The 27,531-nt window shown below is 40.0% G+C and overlaps 1 protein-coding gene across 1 annotated transcript; it reads right to left on the reverse strand.

Annotated features, from left to right (window-relative positions):
* Window positions 1-1,902: 1,902 nt before the first annotated feature.
* On the reverse strand, window positions 1,903-27,262 carry LOC100500929 (ligand-gated chloride channel-like3 protein). Its single transcript, XM_038015121.2, has 10 exons — window positions 26,937-27,262; window positions 21,566-21,663; window positions 15,180-15,247; window positions 13,692-13,837; window positions 13,123-13,280; window positions 12,577-12,692; window positions 12,078-12,246; window positions 10,924-11,172; window positions 10,055-10,240; window positions 1,903-8,466 (listed from the first exon to the last, which is right to left on the reverse strand). Exons 1-10 carry the CDS (start codon window positions 27,029-27,031, stop codon window positions 8,288-8,290), a joined length of 1,464 nt encoding a protein of 487 aa, XP_037871049.1. The 5' UTR covers window positions 27,032-27,262; the 3' UTR covers window positions 1,903-8,287.
* Window positions 27,263-27,531: the final 269 nt, after the last annotated feature.

A 27,531-nucleotide genomic window follows, 5' to 3' on the forward strand; every position in this document is an offset into this window, starting at 1 on the left:
ATTAAGAATTATTTTATTTTCATACAGATTTTTAATCTAATAATTTTTACTACTGACATCTTACGTACCAATGGAAATATAGCTGTATTTAAATGTTCCTTTTCGCTTTATTTTCGCAGAGGTTTGATACTTTGTCCAGATAGTTCGTGTCATTACCATAGATGTCAGTCTACAAAAGAACGTCTTTCGCCCAAAACTCACGATGATGTCGCTAGCGTTAAAGAAGCCATTTAATTCAATAGCTTGGAATGTGACCCGAGAACGCACCGAGTCATCTTTGTTTAATTTCAATCAAAGTAAAATAGATGTCAGCTTTTTTTTTTTTTTATTGCCCTTGTAGGCAGACGAGCATACGGCCCACCTGATGGTGAGTGGTTACCGTTGCCCATGGACTTCAGCAATGCCAGGGGCAGAGCCAAGCCGCTGCCTACCGCAGCCACTACCACCTACCAGCTATCAAGGAAACTGAATATTATAGATTTGTATCAAATTAAATATATATAATATTTATTTTAAAATTAGGAAAAAGCCCTCCAGATGTACATACAATCTTATAAGCATTAAAATTAAAAATCAGAATTCAATGTAATTCGTCAGAAGTTTCTTATGATCATTGGATGTCATGAGCGACATCCAATGCTGCCATAATTTGGGAGATATTTATGGGTTGATGGGCGTATTGTGAGCCCTACAAATCGTATTTTATTTGGGACTAAGAAAAAACTTTTGTATGAGGCCCCATATTTAATTCAATTCCTTCAACATCACTAGAGCTTTTGAACATAAGATCCTATAGACTTTGGTCCTGGCACCTGTGATCCAAGATGTCCGTTCTGCTACTGAATAGACCGTCACATTCACATAGTATATATTTGATGTATAATTTTTAATTCTTCCATTTAGTATATGAACTTACTGCTAGAATCTATACTAATATATAAATCTAGAGTTTTTACCGATGTTCGGTTATAACTACTGAACCATGCATCCGATTGACTTGAAACTTGGTATCCATGTAGAAAATACATGTACTTAATGGATAGGCTAATACGGATATGAGTGTTGGACTCCCTACACCAGTTGCGGGGGCGATTATCTTTATATACCAAGGTAGTGCCATGCTCAGGTTGATACTATTGCACTACGTTGTAAAGCAAGAAATTCCCCGCATGAATGCAATAATTATTTCTGCCGTAAAGAAATCATGCTTACTGGTTCCGAGTGTGGAATAGCCTTTATAACACAATTGGATTTTAACTCATCTTTCAAAGTAGGTTACGCCATAGACGTTGTGACATTTACAATCTCTTGTGACTTTGGTCATCAGCTCGTCTGCAGTGATAAAGAGTGGCAAAAAAGAAATATTGCAATAGCATTTAGTAAGTACCTATGGGCGCAAACGCCACTGTTGGCAATAATTAACATAATAATATATAGTTTAATTTATTATATGTTAATATTTATTAATTATTAGCAACAAAACTGTTATTCTACCATATTTAATAATTAGCAGACACTGTTTTGATGTGAAAATGTTCAGAATATGTTTAATGTTTATGTTATTGTTTAAAAACACAAATTACTGTATAAATGATTAAATATGAATAAAGCATAAATATTAATAATAATTTATATTATAATTAACAGTACTAATAATTTAATTAAGCATTGTAATTGTTATGCAATGATGTTGTTGGCGCCATCTATTATCAGGCTGGATAATAATAATGTTAGTTAATATTACTTAAAAGTAATTCATGTAAAATAAATTAAATGTGAGTCATGTAAAATCACTAAAATATGTATTTTGAATATTAAGCTATGTTTTGTGAATTTATTCGCAGTAATTACATTTGTTTGTATAAAAGAAGTTGTAGTTGCTATAACCAACACAAAATGGCCAATTGTGTAAAAACCACTGAATAACTCAGGCGTGGCTTTTTGTTGTAAACAAGTAATGTTAAAGTTTTATAGAATTGTATTGTATTTTCATTGTAAAAGAACTTATGTGTGTAAATCCTGGCTTAACGCTGACATCAGAAGTGGGATCACAGCCCCAAAATTAATCGTAAGCCCCCGAATGAAGTAACCCACTGTTGAAGAAGTGATGGGTCTCTCAACCTGTATTAAAAAGGCGAAAAGTGATGATAGCTGCAAATGCTGTACCCTTGTGGTGGCATTATAACTTTTATTTGCCGCCGTTCAACTCCGATGAGGGCGTGACATCAATACCGATGCGGAAATGTGGACGAAACTATCATGAAGCTAATTGTTTCATCGCATGAACATCGAGTTCAAAAGAGCAAGCAAGACATAAGCCGATATCTGGTCTTTGTATTGAACCGCATTGGAGCAAGCGAGGGAAGAACTGATCCATGCATTCAGTAAGGATGTGGATATTTAAAATGAGTTCTAGACCGTGGATGTTTTGGAAAAACTACTGACGCTGAGATGGTAAAAATACTGATTTCAGGTATTTATCTTAAATTTATTCGATCCAAGTTATTGAGAAATACGCTGTGGTATGTATTTCGCTTCCTAAATAATATCGATTCTAAAAACGTTCCGAAAGCGTCAAATTGAAAATATACTGTAAATATAATGTTAATAATCTAAACATAACTCAGTTTTATCACAATCACATAATGATTCCTTCAGTTTTCGTGGCACTTTTAGTAACACTAAGGTTTTAAATGTGGTTACTGCGTCACTTGCGTCATTTCGAGAAAACTTGTTACCGCCGTCAAGAGGACAAACGTATCACCTGGTATCACCACAAATAAGACTTAAATCATTGCAGATCTAGTTTAGTAAGCTAAACAACTTCATGTAAAGTTTTTGAGCATAAAGGGTCAACTAATAAGACTTAAGTCATTGCAGATCTAGTTTAGCAGGCTAAACAACTTCATGTAAAGTTTTTGAGCATAAGGGGTCAACTAATAAGACTTAAATCATTGCAGATCTAGTTTAGTAAGCTAAACAACTTCATGTAAAGTTTTTGAGCATAAAGGGTCAACTAATAAGACTTAAGTCATTGCAGATCTAGTTTAGCAGGCTAAACAACTTCATGTAAAGTTTTTGAGCATAAGGGGTCAACTAATAAGACTTAAATCATTGCAGATCTAGTTTAGTAAGCTAAACAACTTCATGTAAAGTTTTTGAGCATAAGGGGTCAACTGATTTCAAAACAAAGCATTGTGACTTTTAATGGAGAAAAATACTAGAACTATTATAGAATTTCATATGGTAATACTGACAGTCTTGCTGACATCCTAATAGGTTTTAATCTTTTAAAAAATAACTTCTCAGTGTTGCACTCTTTGAAGAGAACTTATCTATTTTTATAAGTTTCTATCCAGTGAACGCTCAAGTTTGGAGTCATTATTCAATCATCATGTAACTTTTGCAAATCATGTCTCATAGATGGTGATCAGGCAGATAAAAGTTGGATTTGAAATAATTAATTTGGATAGGATAGTACAACGCTGTACATACTGTATGTCTCCTGTTTATTGTGAGGAGTTCAAGCATATTACAATACAAATAAACTTTTAATAAAATGTCATAATAAGAGACAGCTCATCCCTGTTCAGTAGCTCCATATTATTACTTTTCCTTTCATAATTATTTATTTTTGGATGAGTGGTTGATTAACTCTCTGCACCCTAGGTTTCTAGTGGGGATGCCAATTTATTATTAGTCAAGAAAAAGGATTGCACAGATCTCTGTATTGATTTCTGCTTTAAAAATCTTAGTTACATTTTTGGAACCCTGTCACTTTTATAAAAATCACCAAGATAAAAGATAATTCAGAAGTTTCAAAAACTTGTGAACAGTATGAAATTCAGTACCACATTATTGCAAAGAGAGAGAGCATGGTCAACAGGCATGCTGAACTATTGATGGGTCATAAATGTCACATGTTTATAAAATATAATTTAATAAGCTCTAACAGGCAGCTTTAAGAATTACAGTTGATTAAAAGCTACAGCACAAAAATAAAACAAAAATGCAGAGGCATTAGGAGGATGATGTTCCCTACCTGCCATTAAAATAAAGCAAATTGGAAATGGTCCGCTGAATGATGAATTAGGGGAAGTTGAATCAGCTGGTGAGAAATGGATGGACGAGCGGTCTCTACCATCCAATGTGTTTTGATAAAGGTAAAGGTAAAGGTTTGGTAATGGTAAAGGTTTGATACAGGTAAATCTATCCTCTTAATGTCAGAGGATTCTGATAACTGAAAAATTGACCGTATGGGCAGAGAGATTTGTTCTGCTGTAAAATGATTGATAATTTGTTAAAGTGGCTACTTTTATTTTCCTATCCAATTATCCTTCCTAAAACGCTGGCGGGCCACCATGCGAATCCTTAATCCTGGTCTTGTTGGCTAGATCCCGTATGGGTGATGCCTTATGAGTTGGCTAGATCTCGTATGGGTGATGCCTTGAGAGTTGGCTAGATCCCGTATGGGTGATGCCTTATGAGTTGGCTAGATCTCGTATGGGTGATGCCTTGAGAGTTGGCTAGATCCCGAATGGGTGATGCCTTATGAGTTGGCTAGATCCCGCATGGGTGATGCCTTATGAGTTGGCTAGATCCCGAATGGGTGATGCCTTATGAGTTGGCTAGATCCCGAATGGGTGATGCCTTGTGGGTTGGCTAGATCCCAAGTGGGTGATGCCTTGTGAGTTGGCTAGATCCCGAATGGGTGATGCCGAGTGTGTTGGCTAGATCCCGTAAGGGTGATGCCTGGTAAGTTGGCTAGATCCCGTAAGGATGATGGCTTGCGAGTTAACTAGACCCGTATGGGTGATGCTTTGTGTGTTGGGTAATCCTCTTGTGTGTTAGCTAGATCTCGTAAGGGTGAATGGTGCCTTGTGTGTTGGGTAGATCCCAGTAGGGGATATGCCTTGTTTACTGTTATGTGAAATTCTAAAACAGCGCAAGGGACGCGCTGGAATCAGTATGGCCGTATGGGCGCAAACGCCACTGTTGGCAATAATTAACATAATAATATATAGTTTAATTTATTATATGTTAATATTTATTAATTATTAGCAACAAAACTGTTATTCTACCATATTTAATAATTAGCAGACACTGTTTTGATGTGAAAATGTTCAGAATATGTTTAATGTTTATGTTATTGTTTAAAAACACAAATTACTGTATAAATGATTAAATATGAATAAAGCATAAATATTAATAATAATTTATATTATAATTAACAGTACTAATAATTTAATTAAGTATTGTAATTGTTATGCAATGATGTTGTTGGCGCCATCTATTATCAGGCTGGATAATAATAATGTTAGTTAATATTACTTAAAAGTAATTCATGTAAAATAAATTAAATGTGAGTCATGTAAAATCACTAAAATATGTATTTTGAATATTAAGCTATGTTTTGTGAATTTATTCGCAGTAATTACATTTGTTTGTATAAAAGAAGTTGTAGTTGCTATAACCAACACAAAATGGCCAATTGTGTAAAAACCACTGAATAACTCAGGCGTGGCTTTTTGTTGTAAACAAGTAATGTTAAAGTTTTATAGAATTGTATTGTATTTTCATTGTAAAAGAACTTATGTGTGTAAATCCTGGCTTAACGCTGACATACCCTATGACTGCTAAACGAACCTCAGCAGAATTGGTCGAAGAGAATCGTGCAATTCTAAACAAAAACTTGATGATCTCGCTCAATTAATGGCTTAAGAGGGTCTCTTTAAATTTTGCCCAGGTTACGTGCTATTTATAACGTTACCTAAAATACAACACAAAATTAAACTCTTTAAAGATCAAGTAACTGCCCTATTATTGCGTAGTTTTTTGTTTGTTTGGAATAAGCGTATATTGGTGAACGGACTCACATTTATACTATGCCATTATTCTGATATGGGCAATAGCATTAACTATACGGTTCCTATGAGCTCCAATAACATTAGGACTGATCGCGAGTTCAACTCTCCTTTGAACGAAAAAAAACAAACTTTATAAATACACCTATCAAACAACAGGGAAAATAAAACACAACGTGCATTTTCGTATTAAACATTAATTTATATGATATTCTTAAGCTAAATCTAACATTAACATCAATGAATCTATATAACGTTTACAAGGTATACAGTTTAAAAACTTTATTTATTTACACAGAAAATGTAACTATACATTCAAAGTGCTAACATATACTTAGTGCTACATAATGGATTCTTTTGAAGTTTTTGTGAACAACTCCGAATAGATCATATAATCTTTGAAATATTTTCGTTTATAATCTCTTAAATTCCTCTATTTAATCAGCTAAGTCTTATAGATCAATATTATGACAAAGAATGTAGATTTAGAACACAGAATTATTAGAAGTGCTCATTAATATTGTTGAGTAGGTAGGTACATTTCAAGCCTGACGTCAGCCTAACCTAAGATTCCAAATCAAAAGCTAAAAAAGATTTAAGATTTTAAGTAAACTTTCAGTTTTTTGTTTTGGAAACAATAATACAATATCAACATTTTAATAAAACTCATACATGCTAACTGAGGCCGAATAGTGAAAATTCAAAAATCCTATTATAAATTAAACTTTCATGAAATGCACGTATAATTGATAAATGTTGGAACCAATTTGTTAAACAAGCTACGGTGAGTATATATCTAAACTACTCTTCGTGGTTTGAACACACACGTCATAAATGTCAAGGGAAGGGTGTTATTTAGATATTTTTTATCTATATCCTAAACATAACTAAAACTATGTTTACGTTCGTACTTTTTTATAGTCACGAAAACTGCATTCTCCAAAGCGTTGGAAATAATATAATCTCAATTAAACCAGGAGGTTAAAAGTAGTTTTAACTAGGACTCTCGTAGACAAGGTTTATGCTATAAATCCTAAAACTTATTGTTTTACACGGTGACTTTTAAAAAAAATGGCATAGTCACTGCTTCGGAGTATTACAAAACACAAGAAGCTTTAAAGGATTTTAAAATGACATCTATTATCGCTTGGTTCTTTATAAGGTTAATTTCGACCGCAATACATCGGCAATGAATTTATTTATTAATTTTTTATTTACTTTAGTGCAACATTACTCTTCGTTGAATGGTCACTCATTATCGATCCATAACCCATTAATACTCACAATTGTTACTATATTTACGAGATCGTAAAATTTGGATGCGCACGGTTAAAAAATCAACCACATAACAGTTTCTGTCAGTGTTCGGTGAGACAGGTATAGAATGCGCAATAGGCAATTACAATACAGGAGGCTAATGAAAATAAATATCATTGGTGCGTTCTTAATCAACTGCAAAGATTTTAAAATTTATCAATATGATAGCGTAAACATCTAAATACTTATTTGTTTCAATATTGGCAGTTTAATTACAACATGCAGCATTCTAATCCCTACTCACATTGAAAACTATTTTATTACACATATAATAGTGTTACTTATTAAAATTTTACAAACGCTTTTGTCATACAAACGTTCACCTAAAAAATTCGAAAACATTTACGATTATCGATAATATTTTAATTTTTATTTTGTCGAAGAAGCCTTGCACAGCTTACCGTACTTTGGGTAGCTATGGACTAGTCTAGTCAGAGTCTAGTAGAGGCTAGTCATATTCAGTATTCATTCATAACTGATGGAAATTTAACATAAAATACATTAACCGTTACCCAATTTTAGATAGCAACAATAACACGTTGTGCCCCTGGCATTACCGAGGTTTTGGAGCGTCGGTGATCGCTCACTATCAAGTTGGCCGTATACTTGGCTGTCTACATTAGTAAAATTTAATATTTAACACTGTTGACCATAGTGCCATGCTGACATAGCTAATTTTCAACCATGATAGTTAATTGTCACTAAATTTTGTTTGGCCTTTCAGCCTATTGGATATGTACTTTGCATAATGTATTCTATCCGTTGTTGTAAAAAACAATAAGTATACGATTTGTTCTCGAAATACGAAAAATAAGAGAACTCGAACCCATTCAGGAGTTAGGTACACCAGCAGATTCATCAGACCCTAGTTGGAGGTAGATCAATTCTCCAAACTAATTAGTTCATGAAGTAAATTCTGTGATCGACCAACATATCACAGAATTGAGCCTGATCGGCAGTCATTTACTGATCTGTAATAATCCTTTAACATATAAGGTTATAGGAAGGAATATTGTTTGTCTAGTTTTATTATTTATACGGCTATATAAAATGTTTTGCATAAAATATATAACGATTTGTATGGAATTGATGATGCAGGGAACAAATTAATCGAAAATATAGAAGACCCAATAGACAGCGTTAAAGATGAGGAAGCACACGGGAAAGACGACCCGGGAATAAGTATCTATGACATTTACGTCCCTTATCTTCGGCATCGAGGCTTTGATGACAGTAGCGCCGCGACGTAGCGCGTGCATCATCTTAGGCTTGCTATTAGCCGCATCTGAAATAAAAATTTATAATCTATAATCTATCTAAACTTCTATACTAATATATAAATGTACAGTGGTTTTTACGGATGTTCCGTTATAACTACTGAACGATGCATCTGATTGACTTGAAACTTGGTATCCATGTAGAAAATACATGTGCTTAATGGATAGGCTAATATTAAAATTAATATGAGTGTTGGACTCCCTACACCATTTGGGGGGGCGTTAATGATGATAATCTTTGTGGAGGTGAGAAATAATAATGTTAATTTTAAATGCCCAGCTACAGGGTACAGCTAGTAATTTATAAACTTAGAGATAGCCACAGTCAGAGGTCGGAGGTGTAAAATTAATTATTATTCAATTAATTGTTACCTCTATTTTTGTTAATTATACTAACTAACTGCACAAACATAGATGTCACTTAAGGATAAGTGAAAGCAAATCTGTATGCACGCGTTCTTGCGTACACGGATCGATTGAAGCAAATCGAGATCTTTATCACTTGTATATAATAAAGTGTAAATAATGCTGTATAACCCATCATTATATCTCTCATCATAATAACAGTAACGGCCGAGTAGTAGATATTATCGGTTGGTGTTTGTGAAAACATTCGCATTGATTAGATAACGTGCGAACGCTGATATAAATTTAAAATTGCAGAGTACAGATGAACCTACGAAACATGGGATGTGTTCGCCAAAGTTAACACTTATCGGTTTTACAACCTTGATATAATATAGATAGAAAAACGACTATCATTTCTATTAAGTAGTAAATACTACTCGGAAAACAGTAAGAGTGATGGTAGGAAGTATTGTGATAGTAGCAGCGATGGTACCATTATCATTATTTCTGCCACAAAGTTTTCATTTCATATGAAAAGTGTAACTCGCTTTTCAGAGTACTTCATGTACTTATGTCGAGGTTGCATTCAGACATTCCGATGTTGCTTGAATCTGGAAACTACCAGATGTTCCTTCAGCTCCTCTTCGCAACCAGTGAAAAAGTAAAAGAAACAGTAATCTATTAGGGTATGTACTACTTAGCGGCCTCCCCCCGGTGAAGGTCAAGGGGCGACTTCAGGGGGTGAGGCCGTGCGGCGCGCTACCAGCACTCTACCGCGCTGCCGCGGAGTGAATAGAGCGACCGGTCGACGGTGTATCGCGTCCCGACCCGGCAGGCTGGTTCTGGTCCAACGGGGTATTCCGGGACACCAGCGGCACCGTCTGGGCGGCCCGACGGGCTGCCGTACCGAGACGGCCGACGTTTCAGAGCCTTCGATTCGCCTCGAAGGCTCCGTCGGCTGGGCGTCCTTGGGGTGAGCCGCGCCGTCTGGTTGTAGTGTTGACCGCGGTAACTCCCCTACCTCGTCCGGGTTCTGACCTCGGAGGGGATCGGACGTCGGGTGTAAGAGTGCAGGGGAGTCGTTTAGTGGGTGGGCCCTAAAATCCTTGGGCCCGCGGTCTGCTCACAACACCATGCAGATCGTTGAGTCTCACATACCCCGCGCGCCCCTTTTGCGCGGGGACCTCGTAGGAGGTTCGGCCCTCTACCCGAAAAAAAAATATTTATTCAGCAAAAGAAATTCATTACTTCTCGAATTCCTAGAATTTGGTCTCGTCCTGTAACGTAGTGTGTTGTCGCGTTGTAGTCTCAGTGAGGGCGGACCCCCGCTAGTCGACGGCAATGGCTTCGTCCGTAATCCTAACAGCGGAGAAACCCGTCCCATACTCGTGGTGCACTCACGAATCGCTATAATCTCGTCTGGAGAACGTGGCCCTGAGAAAATAACCGGCTACTATAATACATGTACACTTATGGCGACCAAATTAATACTTTGACAACTCACTTCGATTTTTGAAATGACTCAGATAGGTGAATGATTTCACGGCTCATCAGGTATTCAAACGCAAAGTATGATTGCTTTGTAGCAGAAATAGACAGGACCATCGAGCCAACCCATACTCGGTGAAACGCCTTCGTTTATTTGAGATATTTCTAGTATTTAAGACAGGAGCTAGAGAGAGTAGGGAACGAAAATAAAGTAAGGATCCTACTATTTTGTTGATAACAAGTAAAAGATGCTTTTAAATACAGTTTTAGGCCAACCAGATCTAGCTTAAAACGTCAATTGTTATAACGTTTTTTTTAAAACAGCCATTTGGGTAGACAGTCGTGTAGGTACCACCACCCCGCCTATTTCTACCGTGATTACTGGTGGTAGGACCTCTTGTGAGCCCGCACGGGTACGTACCACCACCCCGCCTATTACTGCCGTGAAGCAGTAATGCGTTTCGATTTGAAGGGTGGGGCAGCCGTTGTAACTATACTGAGACCTTAGAACTTATATCTCAAGGTGGGTGGCGCATTTACGTTGTAGATGTCTATGGGCTCCAGTAACCACTTAACACTAGGTGGGCTGTGAGCTAGTCCATTCATCTAAGCAAAAAAAAAAGGATTACTTCCAGAACTCTTCAAGTCCTTTTCGAAGCTACTCGTCGACATCTGATCGCGGTTCTTTAACTTGGCCCTCTTCCGTGCTCGGGCGCCCCAGTATGTGTAGTTGACGGCAGCGTACTCCAACAGGGCAGCAAACACGAAAACGAAGCACATCACCAGATAGATGTCGATGGCTTTGACATAAGAGATCCGCGGGAGGCTACTGCGGACCCCGGTGCTAATCGTTGTCATCGTGAGCACGGTTGTTATACCTAACAATAATTCATCACATAAACGAATATAAAAATACATAAAAACCAATCAAAACGGGAGACATTTGAACCTCTTGGTATTTGAAATTTGAAATTTTAGTGTAAATGGAGATGTATGGAAATGGTAGTGCAAGGTAGAGGCGGAAGAGGTCGACCGAAGAAGACATGGATGGAGTGTGTGAGTGACGATATGAGAGAGAGAGGAGTGAGTGTTGAGATGACGGCTGATAGAAGAGAATGGAAGAGAAAAATTAGCTGTGCCGAACCCACCTAGTGGGATAAGGTGGAGAAAAAGAAGAAGTGTAAATGTGAATATAATAAAAAGGGGATGAAGAAACACCAAAAGAAGAAAAAGTTACTTCGTATGAAACGTTGCATTGGATATACTACTGGAGATATAAATCAAAACTAAAGCTCATGTCAAATCCCTAGGGAGTATGGTAAAAGGAGATGCTGCCCCGACCCTACATAATTTTGGATAAGACAAGACGAAGAAAATAAAATTAATAAAAATAATTAAGAAAGGTATTCCAAATTATCTTGAACAAAAGATTGTTAATAATTATAAAGAAGATAGAGATATTTATCTAAAATTAATTTAAAAAAATCTAAATCAGCCTACCTTTGTTATTACAGTTAAAAGGAATTAAATAAAGGAGGACTATGCGATGTATAAACGCACAAAGACTCTATTTTATAGTAGTCTTAAAAACTTTCACACGCATTGATATTAAAGATCAGCAATAAAAAGAAACTAACCAACTAATATTAAGTGTTTAAGTTCTTTTCGCATATTTTATTTTAGTAGAACGCGAAATAGAAAATTTAATGTAATTATTTTAGGAACGAAAAGAAAATACATATAAAGGCTTACGAATAATTGATTTCATGTGCAATTCACATACCTAATGCAACTCTAGCTGAAGTTGCTTCGTGGTTTATCCAGAAGGACACCCAAGATAGCATCACTATCAAAATACTCGGCAAATATGTTTGAAATACGAAATATCCTATATTCCTTCGTAATTTGAAACTAAGAGATAAACGCTGGTACACTCCTGTCGCCAGCTTTTCCTGGAATAAGTAAATGTTCATTTTGAAAACATAGATTCATAACTTGTTTGAGTCAAATTTGAATCAGAGACAGATTTGAAATTCCTGTAATGAAACGCATTACTGCTTCACGGCAGAAATATGCGGGGTGGTGGTACCTACCTGTGAGGACTCACAAGAGGACCTACCACCAGTTGCCAATTTTGATGACACACACACACACACACACACACACACACACACACACACCCACACACACACACACATCCCCACACGCACACACACACATCCACATCCACACACACACACACACACACACGTAATAGTAGATAATTAATTTTTAAAAAAAACCTTTCTATCATTCGTTTCGTGGCCTAAAATTGTGAACTGGGGTAGTTCAGCGTCTTCGACGCCGCGTACCGGGGTGTTCTTCCAGTACATGACCACGTCAGATACCGTGTAGCCATCTGCAACCGTACGTGTATTCGTTAGAATAACTAAATTCTATTCACCATGTTATTCTTGTATCGATGTTTTCAATTCGAGAATACAATATTACCGTAAATTCTATTATACAACTGAAAATAACTGTTTCTCGTAAAATTAAATATCATAACGTTTAAAGTTTACGAAACTAGGTTGAATTGAAAGCAACGAAACGAAGCGTAATTCTAATACAACTACTCATTGCCAATATTTCGATATTATGGACTAAAATCGGACTTGATGGATCGTATAGCACAAACTAAAAACAAAGTCTGTGGCTTGAGAATGTGCCATGCTTTTTAGATTCTAAATCTATAATTGAGTGTTTTTACAATCAGGCGTTAGGATTGAGCTTGCAAAACAATCGTATAAGCTCTGCCTGACGGCATGTTACAAGTGTAGGAGTCACACAGCTTTCAATCTCGACGGTGCAGTTCTGGCTGTCGAGTGGATAGTAGTGTAGATCCATCATGCAAGCCAACGTCGCTGTGAAACGCATCCCGTATGTGATGCTGCCGTCACCTCCCAGGCGAACCAGCTTATTCCTCTCTGTCACGTCGTGGAGAAAACTGAAAAAATCAAAAAGTTACTTACTTATCAAAACTTATGAAAAGGTAAATTACTGGTGGTAGGACCTCTTGTGAGTCCGCGCGGGTGGGTACCACCACCCTGCCCATTTCTACCGTGAAGGAGTAATACGTTTCGGTTTGAAGGGTAGAGCAGCCGTTGTAACTATACTTGAGACCTTAGAACTTATATCTCACGATGGGTGGCGCATTTACGTTGTAGATGTCTATGAGCTACAGTAACCACTTAACACCAGGTGGGCTGTGAGGTCGTCCACCCATCTAAGCAATAAAAATAATAATATCGTTAATATAACTCATAGTCCGCTTATCCGACGAATAATTTTAGCATAATCTAAAATTAATTGAAATATTAATAAACAAAAATCAAGCGCTTCAAAAATGTGAACGTACCTATTTTTGTCATTTGCGAAGAAGGTGTCCGGAACCCAGATCTTATCCGCGAAATCTCCGGACAACGTCAAAACCTCCTCCGGCAATCCGAAGGCTAGTCTTTCATCTTTCCAATATTGATTTAAGTAGAGTGTAATGGTATAATCCTGAAATGCAGGACAAGCTATCTATCTTACGTAACAAAGGGATATAATAAGGGAATTCTTCAAGCTTTGTATGTTATGTAATGCGAAGTACATTTTAACGAAATTGTTCACTTAAGTTAATGATTATGTATCCTTATATACAAAATCTATGTACTGATAAGTGGGCGGTGACCTCTGCGACGACAAGCGGTGAGTGGCGATAGAGGGTAAAGACGGCCATCGATTGGCTGACGCAGCACGCCGCCCCTCGACCGACGTCGACCCTCGATGTATGTCAAGTGGTGGCCTTGCTCTCTTTCCGTGGCTATTAAAAGCTTAATGAATTACGATGAACCAACTGCTTAATAGTGACAAGTCCTTGATGTAAGCCGAAACCTCTCAGGGAACATCAAGACCGGCAAGGTCGTCTTACAGTATCTCGGCCTTCTTAATGACGTTTACATCCTGGTTCGGTTTTATCACAAATATTCTTACCTTGATGGCTTTTAAATAGCTTGACGTAATAAAATTAGAGCATCTAAAATATGGTCTTTTTTAAATTAGTGGTCACGTGTTCAATATACGTGTTCACAGTGCCTTTGTGTTGAGGGCAGCCTAAACCCAAAAGCACTATTGTGGAACAATATTAATGGAAGTACTATTTTCATTTGATACCCCTTTTGTATTGCTAATAGCTGTACGTACTTAAATACATGGTTATATGAAGATCAAGCTTTAAATGAAGTCGTCGTGGCCTAAAGGATAAGACGACCGGTGCATTCGTATCTAGCGGTGCACCGATGTTCGAATCCCGCAGGCGGGTACCAATTTTTCTAATGAAATACGTACTTAACAAATGTTCACGATTGACCTTCACGGTGAAGGAAATAATAAAATCAATCATCGTGTAATAAAAATCAAACCCGCAAAATTATAATTTGCGTAATAACTGGTGGTAGGACCTCTTGAGTCCGCACGGGTAGTTACCACCGCCTCGCCCATTTCTGGCGTGAAGCAGTAATGCGTTTCGGTTTGAAGGATAGGGCACCCGTTGTAACTATACCGAGACCTTAGAACTTATATGTCTTGTCTTATGTCTATGAGCTCCAGTAACCAGTTAACACCATGTGCGCTGTGAACTCATCCACCCATCTAAGCAATAAAAAACAAAAAAAAGAATAACTTTTTTTAAGACATTTTATGACCCGGTAACTGAGACCTTTAGGTCATATCTTATTTTAATTTATATTCTTATTTTTGTGAAAAATTATAACATGGAGTGAAATGAAATGAAATGAAGATGATTAAAAAAGAATTACTAAGGATTTATAGTATACAGATAATTAATACTAATAATAAATACCATATTGACTTCAGAGATTGCGTCGAAACTAGCAATAGTCAAGTCCATTCCAACGTACAGCGGATCTCCTGGAAATAATAACATTTTGTGCAACGAAGCAACAATGTGGTCGGCCATATGCGGAGCACGGGAACCGCTGACGAAACTAGTTGCGGTTTGCTGAAGTAAATTCTCAATAATACGAAATCTTTGTGGTTCGCGAAACACACATTAATTTTAGTTTTCGGAGACGTGGAGAGTGGAGCGTCATTCCGATAGAGGCACCCGTCACGTGCGGACGTGCTCATCGTCCACTCGATCGCCCGGTCTTTGTTCGCCCGGCTTTTGTTAGCCCGGCCATTGTTCGCGCGGCCTGTGTTTGTGGTACATCTGCCGACTAAGTGCTCTTTCTGGAAGTTTTTATTTGTTTTGTTTCCTTTTGTTGTTTCTGTGTTCGTGGTACATCTGCCGACAAAGTGGTTTCCTGCAAGTATTTATTTGTTTTGTTTCTTTTCGTAATTTCTGTTTTGTTGTGCTTTTTCTTTGTCCTGTAGTAATCGCGCCGCATTGCCACCTGTGTTCAATAGAACCGCTCAGGTCCGAGAAGTTGGGGCCTCGCCGCAAGGCGAGTGTTTTCAAGACCCGGGGCCGCCCCACCTGGGTACTCAGCGATCATGGACGCTGTATTCGCGGAATTCCTCCGACTTCGCCACCCACAGCTCGCCTCGGAGTTTTTGGCCTTCAAGGCCAATCACACTGCGAGCCCTCTCGAGGACTCCGCCGCGCTCGCTGCTCCTGCGTCGCCTGTACCTGCGTGCAGAGCTTCTGCATTGAGCACCGCAGCCTCTGTCGTGCCTGCCGCTCCCGTGTCGCCTATACTGGCGAGAAAAGCTGCTGCGTCGTCCGCCGTGACCATCGTTTCAGCTGAGCGATCATCCGCGGCCTCCGTCGCGCCCTCTAAAACACCTACACTTGCTCGTAGGTCGCCTGCACCCGCCTCCTCGTGCTCCGACTCTGACTCGGACATGGAGGTCGACCTCGCCCCCGCCTCATCGACGGATGGATTCACCCTGGTACAGAAGGGTAAGAAGCGTGCCGCGGAGTCTCGAGCTCCCGCGGCCGCTAAAATTAGCAAAGCCGTGAACGCGTCGCGCCCCCGCCCTCAGACTCCCGTTGCGCCCCCAGCCCGTGCCACTCCGTCGCCGCGTCCGGTGGCACAAAATAAAACCCAGACCCCTCCCCCGGTTATCCTTCAGGAGAAGGCAGCTTGGGATCGAGTTTGCCTGGCCCTTAAGGCCAAAAATATAAATTTCACGAATGCCCGTAACCTCGCGAACGGCATTCAAATTAAGGTTCAAACACCCGACGACCATAGGGCCCTCTCTTCTTACCTCCGTAAGGAGCGTATAAGTTTCCATACGTATACGCTCCAGGAGGAGCGCGAACTCCGCGTTGTAATACGCGGAATCCCTAAAGAGTTAGATGTAGAGCTCGTAAAAGCCGACCTGTTAGAACAAGGCCTACCAGTGAATTCTGTGCACCGTATGCACACCGGTCGCGGTAGGGAGCCATATAATATGGTTCTAGTCGCTCTCCAGCCTACCCCCGAGGGTAAGAAAATCTTTAACACACAGACCGTCTGTAGGCTCTCTGGTATCGCTGTCGAAGCCCCCCATAAAAAAGGCACTCCTAGCCAGTGCCATAACTGTCAATTGTACGGGCACTCTTCCCGTAACTGTCACGCGCGCCCCCGATGTGTTAAGTGTTTGGGCGATCACGCCACGGCCCTCTGCGCTCGCGACCAAAAAACCGCGACGGAACCGCCTAGCTGCGTCCTGTGTCGAACACAGGGTCACCCCGCGAATTACCGTGGTTGCCCCCGAGCCCCGAAAATAAATCGCCGCGTCGCCCGCCAAAACCGCCTCCGAGCTTCCGGCCCAGACATCAAAGCCTCGGCACCCTCTGCGTCGCAGGCTAAGCCAGCGTTCGTTCCGGCGGCGGTGCCCAGTGTCTCGGCCTGGGCAAAACCGCTGCCGTACACGAACACGGCTACAACTCCCTCCTCCGCGATTCGTCCCGCCCCCGCGACTCGTCCCTCTCCCGCGACTTGCCCTCCGACCGCGTCCGAAAATCTCGCTTTAGCGATCGACTTCTTTCAGTCGATCAACTTTGAGCGCGTTAACGCTTTGGGCGACGCCATTCGCGCTGCCTCCACTGCACAACACTTTATCGCCGTTGTGCAGGAATACGCCGACGTATACGCGTCATTAAATACGTACGTCCTCCCCTCACTCCGCCGGTAATCAATGGCGTATATAAGTAGAATAAAGCCCCTATCCGTAACGATAGGATTTTTTAACGCTTACGGTCTCGCAAATCAACGTGATCAGGTTTCTGACTTTTTGCGTGACCACCAAATTGATATCTTTTTAGTGCAGGAGACCCTACTTAAGCCCGCGCGCTGTGACCCTAAAATCGCGAACTATAACATGGTCAGGAACGACAGGCTCTCTGCCCGTGGTGGTGGTACCGTCATTTACTATAGAAGAGCCCTGCATTGCGTCCCGCTCGATCCTCCCGCGCTCGCTAATATCGAAGCATCAGTGTGCCGAATCTCACTGACGGGACACGCGCCGATCGTTATCGCGTCCGTTTATCTTCCACCGGATAAGATCGTTCTAAGCAGTGATATCGAGGCGCTGCTCGGTATGGGGAGCTCTGTCATTCTGGCGGGCGACCTAAATTGTAAACACATCAGGTGGAACTCACACACCACAACCCCGAATGGCAGGCGGCTTGACGCGTTAGTCGATGATCTCGCCTTCGATATCGTCGCTCCGCTAACCCCGACTCACTACCCGCTAAATATCGCGCATCGCCCGGATATACTCGACATAGCGTTATTAAAAAACGTAACTCTGCGCTTACACTCGATCGAAGTAGTTTCAGAGTTAGATTCAGACCACCGTCCCGTCGTTATGAAGCTCGGTCGCGCTCCCGATTCCGTTCCCGTCACGAGGACTGTGGTGGATTGGCACACGCTGGGCATCAGCCTGGCTGAATCTGATCCACCATCGCTCCCGTTTAACCCGGACTCTATCCCGTCTCCTCAGGATACCGCTGAAGCCATAGACATCTTAACGTCACACATCACCTCGACATTAGATAGGTCATCGAAACAAGTTGTAGCGGAGGACTTCCTTCACCGCTTCAAATTGTCCGACGATATTAGGGAACTCCTTAGAGCTAAGAACGCCTCGATACGCGCCTACGACAGGTATCCTACCGCGGAAAATCGTATTCGAATGCGTGCCCTACAACGCGACGTAAAGTCTCGCATCGCCGAAGTCCGAGATGCCAGATGGTCTGATTTCTTAGAAGGACTCGCGCCCTCCCAAAGGTCTTACTACCGCTTAGCTCGTACTCTCAAATCGGATACGGTAGTAACTATGCCCCCGCTCGTAGGCCCCTCAGGCCGACTCGCGGCGTTCGATGATGACGAAAAAGCAGAGCTGCTGGCCGATACATTGCAAACCCAGTGCACGCCCAGCACTCAATCCGTGGACCCTGTTCATGTAGAATTAGTAGACAGTGAGGTAGAACGCAGAGCCTCCTTGCCACCCTCTGATGCGTTACCACCCGTCACCCCGATGGAAGTTAAAGACTTGATCAAAGACCTACGTCCTCGCAAGGCTCCCGGTTCCGACGGTATATCCAACCGCGTTATTAAACTTCTACCCGTCCAACTCATCGTGATGTTGGCATCTATTTTCAATGCCGCTATGGCGAACTGTATCTTTCCCGCGGTGTGGAAAGAAGCGGACGTTATCGGCATACATAAACCCGGTAAACCAAAAAATCATCCGACGAGCTACCGCCCGATTAGCCTCCTCATGTCTCTAGGCAAACTGTATGAGCGTCTGCTCTACAAACGCCTCAGAGACTTCGTCTCATCCAAGGGCATTCTTATCGATGAACAATTCGGATTCCGTACAAATCACTCATGCGTTCAACAGGTGCACCGCCTCACGGAGCACATTCTTGTGGGGCTTAATCGACCAAAACCGTTATACACGGGAGCTCTCTTCTTCGACGTCGCAAAAGCGTTCGACAAAGTCTGGCACAATGGTTTGATTTTCAAACTATTCAACATGGGCGTGCCGGATAGTCTCGTGCTCATCATACGGGACTTCTTGTCGAACCGCTCTTTTCGATATCGAGTCGAGGGAACCCGCTCCTCCCCACGACCTCTCACAGCTGGAGTCCCGCAAGGCTCTGTCCTCTCACCCCTCCTATTTAGCTTATTCGTCAACGATATTCCCCGGTCGCCGCCGACCCATTTAGCTTTATTCGCCGACGACACGACTGTTTACTATTCTAGTAGAAATAAGTCCCTAATCGCGAAGAAGCTTCAGAGCGCAGCCCTAGCCCTAGGACAGTGGTTCCGAAAATGGCGCATAGACATCAACCCAGCGAAAAGTACTGCGGTGCTATTTCAGAGGGGAAGCTCCACACGGATTTCCTCCCGGATTAGGAGGAGGAATCTCACACCCCCGATTACTCTCTTTAGACAACCCATACCCTGGGCCAGGAAGGTCAAGTACCTGGGCGTTACCCTGGATGCGTCGATGACATTCCGCCCGCATATAAAATCAGTCCGTGACCGTGCCGCGTTTATTCTCGGTAGACTCTACCCCATGATCTGTAAGCGGAGTAAAATGTCCCTTCGGAACAAGGTGACACTTTACAAAACTTGCATAAGGCCCGTCATGACTTACGCGAGTGTGGTGTTCGCTCACGCGGCCCGCACACACATAGACACCCTCCAATCCCTACAATCCCGCTTTTGCAGGTTAGCTGTCGGGGCTCCGTGGTTCGTGAGGAACGTTGACCTACACGACGACCTGGGCCTCGAATCAATTCGGAAATACATGAAGTCAGCGTCGGAACGATACTTCGATAAGGCTATGCGTCATGATAATCGCCTTATCGTTGCCGCCGCTGACTACTCCCCGAATCCTGATCATGCAGGAGCCAGTCACCGTCGACGCCCTAGACACGTCCTTACGGATCCATCAGATCCAATAACCTTTGCATTAGATGCCTTCAGCTCTAATACTAGGGGCAGGCTTAGGGACCCCGGTAACCGTACTCGTCGAACTCGACAAAGAGGTCGACGTGCAACCTAACCCATGCATCAGCCCGCTGAGTTTCTCGCCGGATCTTCTCAGCGGGTCGCGATTCCGATCCGGTAGTAGATTCATTCGCGAAACAATTGCTCTTGAGTTGTTAGGTCTCCTTCGGAGGCGCTCGGGCAGTTGTTAGCAAATCCCACCCCTCTTGGCTGAGCCTTTGCTCGCCCACCTGTCCTGGTGAAACTGGAAAGGCCTTCGGGCCACCAGTAAACTTTCAATCATAAAAAAAAAAAAAAAAAAGAGTGGAGCGTAATGTTTCTCGTGTACACAGAATTTTGAATGCATTGCATAACGTACTGATATGAACCCAAGTCACACGTAATACATACAGACTATGTTTTTGAATATTAAATTCCATGTTTGAATAACCTGTTAGTTTACATTTAGGATAAATAAAACTAAATTTATTTGAAATATGGAGAGGTAGAAGGGAACTTTGCCTTTTAGGAGGACATCGCACACAATTCAATATCTTTTCATTATAAGAACAGTTTTATGAATGAACTATAGATTGAAAATTTACCAAAAAAAATTAAGACACGCACTTTCTACTTATAATTAAACTACAATATATTATGTAATATTTTTTTTCACTTGTTTATCTATGTAAGTTTCGTCTTATTTGGCATAAACAGAATCAACCTTGTCTCTTATTTGTACAAATAACAAGCATACAAATTAGTGTCTGATTCCATATCTGAAGGCACGCTGCGGTGACAGTGGCGCATACCCAGGATTGCACACGACGAGCGACATTACTGGTTTGTATTAATGAATGTAATTCGGAACGCGTCGACATTTGTCTACAGCTGTTCATAGTGTTTTATGGTAAACTAGCGACCCGCCCTCGCTTCGCTTCGGAAACTGTAATTTATTATTGATTTCTCCACTATTTAATGGATATTTTTATACATATAAACCTTCCTCTTTAATCACTCTATCTATTAAAAAAAACCGCATCAAAATCCGTTGCGCAGTTTTAAAGATTTAAGCATACATAGGGATATAGGACAGAGAAAGCGACTTTGTTATAAACTATGTAGTGACAAGCGTCGCTTCCGATCTGCAGCCGAATTTTGTATACCATTTACAAACATCAATGGTAATTTGTCTCAATGTGCAATGATTGTTACCAACACGAATGAATGATTGAATTTGAGACTTATTGTTAGTTATTAGCCAGATTGTCGGCTTATATAAAAGATTGATTACCGCCAAAGTTAGGTCGTAGACGTATATCATATCCGTCGAGTATCCGTGACACGGTATGCGTCACGTTCTCTAGTCGAGCGACCACGGCACGCTCGTTTCTGAAACAAAATCACACTGAATTATCAAATTGAACATTCACAACCATTACAACTATAGATTAAACGGTGGTATGTGCCTAAACTCCTGTCTAATCCATGACTGTTTCTGCCGCGAATTTGTCATCATCATCGTAATTGCCTCTCATCATTTCAGATATTTCCACATTCGTTCTGGAATGAACTACCCACCACGATATTTCTGGAGCGCCACGACGACATGTCCTTCAAATGTGGCTTAAGGAGATTATTTTATTATAAGCAGCAACCTCCAGTATTATCATTATTCATGGACGATAGTGACCATATGATATGAGATTGACATACGCTCGTCTGATTGCTAAGATAATAAAAAGGCATGTCTGAAGAAAGGCAGGATTATCTGCAGGCTCCATTGATTGTTCGGCTATAGAGATACCAGAACTCGCCTGCCAATCTACGCTAAGAAAGTACACACATCTTTTCATATCACTTTTTATAAGGATAATTTCCAAAGTCGAAATGGAATTATTTTTTTCTCCTAAGCGGAAAATTACATTCAAATGCTCGTCTAAGAAAAGTATTTTATAATACTTACTAAGTAAGTGATTTTGTTTCTTATACTACTTAGTATAATACTTACTTACATAAAACTTAGTATTAATAACTAGCTCGGAATTTAATGTGAACGTAACTAATTGATGACCTTCACGCAAGATCAATGACTCAACGCGTAAGTTTTAATTTAATTTGCTTTACATTGCGGACGGTATTGAAAGCAATCCTGAAAAAAAATTTATCGCGATCTTTTGCAGGTACTAGGTTGGTTGGTCCTTGGGCGTTTATAAATTCATGCATTTCAGCAAGGATGCAAGCGAAAAGTTGTTTGCTCGTTTGTGATTCTCTCGCGCATCAATGAAAAAATGGATCGCATGTCGATCTGGTAGGAGAGCTCCGTGAGAGACATAGGTAATTGAATGAAAAACAAAATTACATGTTTTATTATTATTATTACAGATACCTAGTCAGGTCATAAGTATTGTCACAAAGTAAAAACTTTTCTTTTAGAATGCTGGCCACAAAAAAGTTTATTGAATTCGAATTTCGAATTGTTCATGAAAATAAAAATGCATAATTTTAGAATTTTACTCATTTTTAAACATGGAGTGGACGCTTAAAGAAGACCGTGTTGCAGTTATTGCGTTGCATCGTTGCGGTTACGCGCCAATTCAAATTTTTAACATACTGAGAAATTTGAATATAACCAAAAGATTCGTTTATCGTACCATCAAACGATACAATGAAGACTCTAGTGTAGATGACAGGTCAAGAAGTGGTCGCCCTCGGTCTGTTAGGACTCCGGCAGTGATAAAAGCTGTGAAGGCGCGAATTCAAAGAAATCCCAAACGTAAGCAGAAACTGTTGGCCCTTCAGATGGGGTTAAGCAGAACCACGGTGAAAAGGGTGTTAAATGAAGACTTAGGGCTTCGGGCATATCGAAGAAAAACAGGACATCGTTTGAATGCTCGTCTAATGGACCTGAGACTGAAGAGATGCCGCACTTTGTTGAAGCGGTACGCGGGAAAAAAATATCGGGAAATTCTTTTTTCGGATGAAAAAATTTTTACCGTACAAGAGAGCTACAACAAACAAAATGATAAGGTGTACGCACACAGTAGTGAAGAAGCGAGCAACCGTATTCCGCGTGTCCAACGAGGTCATTTTCCATCCTCGCTCATGGTATGGTTGGGAGTTTCTTATTGGGGCTTAACAGAGGTACATTTTTGTGAGAAAGGTGTAAAAACGAATGCAGTTGTGTATCAAAATACAGTCCTGACGAACCTTGTGGAACCTGTTTCTCATACCATGTTCAATAACAGGTACTGGGTATTCCAACAAGATTCGGCGCCAGCTCATAGAGGGAAGAGCACACAAGACTGGCTGGCGGCGCGTGAAATCGACTTCATCCGGCACGAAAACTAGCCCTCCTCCAGTCCAGATTTGGATCCGTTAGATTTCAAGATATGGCAACACTTGGAGGAAAAGGCGTGCTCAAAGCCTCATCCCAATTTGGAGTCACTCAAGACATCCTTGATTAAGGCAGCCGCCGATATTGACTTGGACCTCGTTCGTGCTGCGATAGACGACTGGCCGCGCAGATTGAAGGCCTGTATTCAAAATCACGGAGGTAATTTTGAATAAACTTTAGTGTCATAAGAATCTATGTTTTGTTAAGTTCATTTTGGTATATGAATGGTTACATAATGAATAAACTTGTTTCAATTATTTTACATTAAACATGTGACGGAATTTATGACCTGACTAGGTATAACGCGGAAACCACCCGGTATACCTACCGGGTTATATATTACAAAAGATTGATATTGTAATAATAAGTATACTGGCCCAAGAATAACCGAGCCCCACTTATAGTACATTCAGAATTATTACCGTGTCACTTCAAACAGTAATGCAAATTTAAGTGAGGCTTTTCGAAATCCCATATTAAATGACTTCCCGACGAAAACAATTTGAGACGCCGTTTAACACGAGGTACGAAAACATTTTTCTTTTTAAAGGTAACAAAGATGCTTATTTCTACCTGAAATCCAGTTGATTATAGGTACATACTGCTGTTGATTTTAATAATTCCTGACATATCAATAAGTGCTAATACTCGAAAACAATATGCTGGTTTAAAACGTATTCGAAGCTCGAATCAGAAAGTACCTTCCTAACTATTTCTGTTGCAAAGTGAGTTCCGGCTTGAAGCGTGAAACTGCCCTTACAATATACAATAGTGCAGTAAAAAAACTCATTCAAATGCATTGAAAAATGAAACAACAACTTTCTTCAACTTTTTTCTGCGAGGTGTTATCGTGTAATATCAGGATATTAATCATAAACCAACTAACTATAAATGTAACTAAACATAAAGATTTAATTGATAGCTAAGTTGTAGTTTTTCAAATACATTTGTAAATTAGCGAGCGATTTTCGAGAGAAATTAAACATTTAAAAATTCAACTGTTTTTAAAAAGGCTGCTTAAAATATTGCAAAGCCTTCGTAAGCCACTTGCATATCTGAAGGTACCTGTAAGTCGATTTAATTTTAAACTCTTGGAACCGGGATATAAATTACATCGTAGTGAAATTGAATTTGAAGAAAACTTCTAAAGGTGAAGAGAAAATCTGCTCATTTTTTTCATTTATGTATGAGAAAAATTGCGAAATAAAATAAATAAGAAATTAAACTGGTAGACTAGAAAATAATCACAAATTTTCGTAAGATTCGTCGGATCGATCTTTAAAAGAGCAGCACATAGGAAACCACTGGTGGTAGGACCTCTTGTGAGTCCACAAGGGTGGGTACCACCACCCTGCCTATTTTTGCCGTGAATTTATTAAATTTAAATAGTCAGAGATCTAAAATGCTGCGAATACGGCTGGTAGGGCACATTGTGAGCTCACACGGGTAGGTGAGAGTTTCCTGGCCATGCTTTCCACGAAGAAATCACGGATTCCACTCTCAAATGTTCAATAAATTCACATTATCATGTCTGAGTTTCAACAGCGTGCTTAGTCCGAGTTTTTTAACGTTCTCGATAGCGTAAAAGTTAACTCTAATGTGTGTAAAGAAAAACCTTCATAGTCTAAAACTCTTTAGTTTTATAAAAAGGATTTTTCTTATATGTCATTCAGTGAAGTTTGACATTCAGTAAAAAGAAAGTTCAGTTTGTTAAAAATAATAATTTTATTAAATTATAAGGGCTTTAAATGTTGTTTTCTCATTATACACGTAACAGAAAACGCAATTAAGTATTTTATTGTTTATTTATTCTGGAGTACCCATTATCATTATATATGTATGTATGGAGTTGGAACGTTTGCCTACGTTTGCTGCTAGGGGCGCTGTTGTGAAATCACACTTTTTCCTAATTTGAATTTGGAATTATCTTCTTTAAAATTTAAGCTTTTAATGATACCAAAACCAGCCAGATACAAAATATAGTATAGCCAAAGAGATTTTATTACAGGCTCATACATACTATACCTAATACGAAAAGACTTTTTCCCCAACCTATTATGTTTAAAAAATCGATTTCGAGGAATTTCCTGGATTTCATTCAATGTTCGCTTATGTAAACTTGCTTCTTTTTCAAGGACGACGTAGTTACGATTTTTTTTCCCCTTTAACTTAAATAAACCATCTCGATAATTGATTATTTTTAAATTTGTAGTAGTAGTTTAATTATAGTTTAATTTGAGTCTCCGTTGAGTTACAGCCTCGGTTAAAGTCAATTTAAACTCATGAAGTTCGAAGTAGTAAAAGGAATTAACTAAGCGGTTCGGTTGCCGACGGCGGGCGAGCACCACTTAAAATGTCTTTGCGAGGCACAAAAAAGTGTTAAACTCATATATATGTCCTTAATGTGTTTATTTTTACTAAGGATTGGGTATTTCAATCACTTCCAGTTTGATGAAACTGCAGTAAAACTAGATACATCATATTATAAGGAGTGAGACAAAAAAATCAACAAAAGATATCACTATGTGGTATCCTCGTGAAGAAGAAAGAAAGAACGCAACTTGACTACTTTAGAGAAGAAAAGTTACGAACAGAAAGTATTGCAAGCTGTGGGGGAAGCTTTGCCAAAGGGCAATCGGATAATCAGAAAGGGTTTTGAATTTGAATTTGAATTTCACTCCCTAATGAAACAAACACCCTGGCCCTTAGTACATTTTTAGTAATCTTTAACTTTATTCTTTTTTATAAAGCAGTATAGTTGCCAAGTGTGCAATCGGCCAGGATTGCTACCTAATGTATGTATGTTTATAATGTTTCTGTATTTTGTTTTAACAAACATTCAGTTTCAGCTGGTTTTGTGTAAAATGGGTTGTTTTTATATGTCCTTGTACATATTGTACTATATTTGAGTAAACTTTACATTCCTGAAAGTTTTTTTATCACTAATGTCATGTTTTACTCCATAAGTTTATTTCCATTACTAATGCAAAATTTATTTTTCTGAAAATCTCAACCCGTTTCATAAAGTTTGATACATTTATATTAATAACATTAAAAGTACATTACTACTATCTGTGGATATTATAAAACAAAAAGAAATTAACAGAATTTGAATACAGAAAGTTCGGTAATGTAGCCGTGGAGGAAACCTAGGCAACAGCAGCCAAGTGTGGTAGGTAAAATAAGTTGCATTAATTGATTCCTCGTTTAAAATTTCAATGTTCCATTACAAAAAGATTATATTTTTTTACATAGTTCTAATACTTACTGTGATTTGGCAATAGTTAAAACGATTGGCAACAAGAAAACCCGCGCGAGTTTGAGCGCGTGCAAACGACAGCGCGGCGTGCGACGCGCGATCATCGCACGACGATGGCGCGTCCGCGCGACTCGCGGCACATCGCGCGATCACCGCAACCTCACCATCGCCGCCTCGACCCCTCCACTTGCATCCCACATTAACGTGCTTTACTAAACCCTAACAAACTTTTCATCACGAAATCGGCAAGCTATCGCGTCGGTCGGGAAGTACTGAAAGTTATCGCGATCGCGATCAGCAGTGGGGTCTCGTGAAGTGTGGCGGGCGGCCGCGGCAACAGCGGCATACGGAGTGCCGTCGCGCGTGCGCTATTCGCCGTAAATCTCGCACGATTTCCTTTTTGTTTCCATAATCACAAGTTTAACTACAACTTAAACTATGTTAAATTAGTATACTCATTTAATGCATCATCTTATACTCCCACAAAAAACAACAAGACGATAAACTATATAATGTAACGATGAGCCGATTAATAAGATTATCCATATTAAACTATACGTGAAATCTAATAAGTCAACGCTAACTCTAAGTTGTTCCTTCGACT

The sequence above is a fragment of the Bombyx mori genome, chromosome 13 (assembly GCF_030269925.1).
Source record: "Bombyx mori chromosome 13, ASM3026992v2".
NCBI lineage: Eukaryota > Metazoa > Arthropoda > Insecta > Lepidoptera > Bombycidae > Bombyx > Bombyx mori.

Coding starts and splice junctions, on each gene's coding strand:
- LOC100500929 (XM_038015121.2), bottom strand. CDS start 27,031: ATGATCGCGCGTCGCACGCCGCGCTGTCGTTTGCACGCGCTCAAACTC. Junction 12,247..12,576: donor ACGAAACGAATGATAGAAAG/GTTTTTTTTAAA, acceptor TACTTATTCCAG/GAAAAGCTGGCGACAGGAGT. Junction 8,467..10,054: donor AAATTCTAGGAATTCGAGAA/GTAATGAATTTC, acceptor TTTTTATTTCAG/ATGCGGCTAATAGCAAGCCT.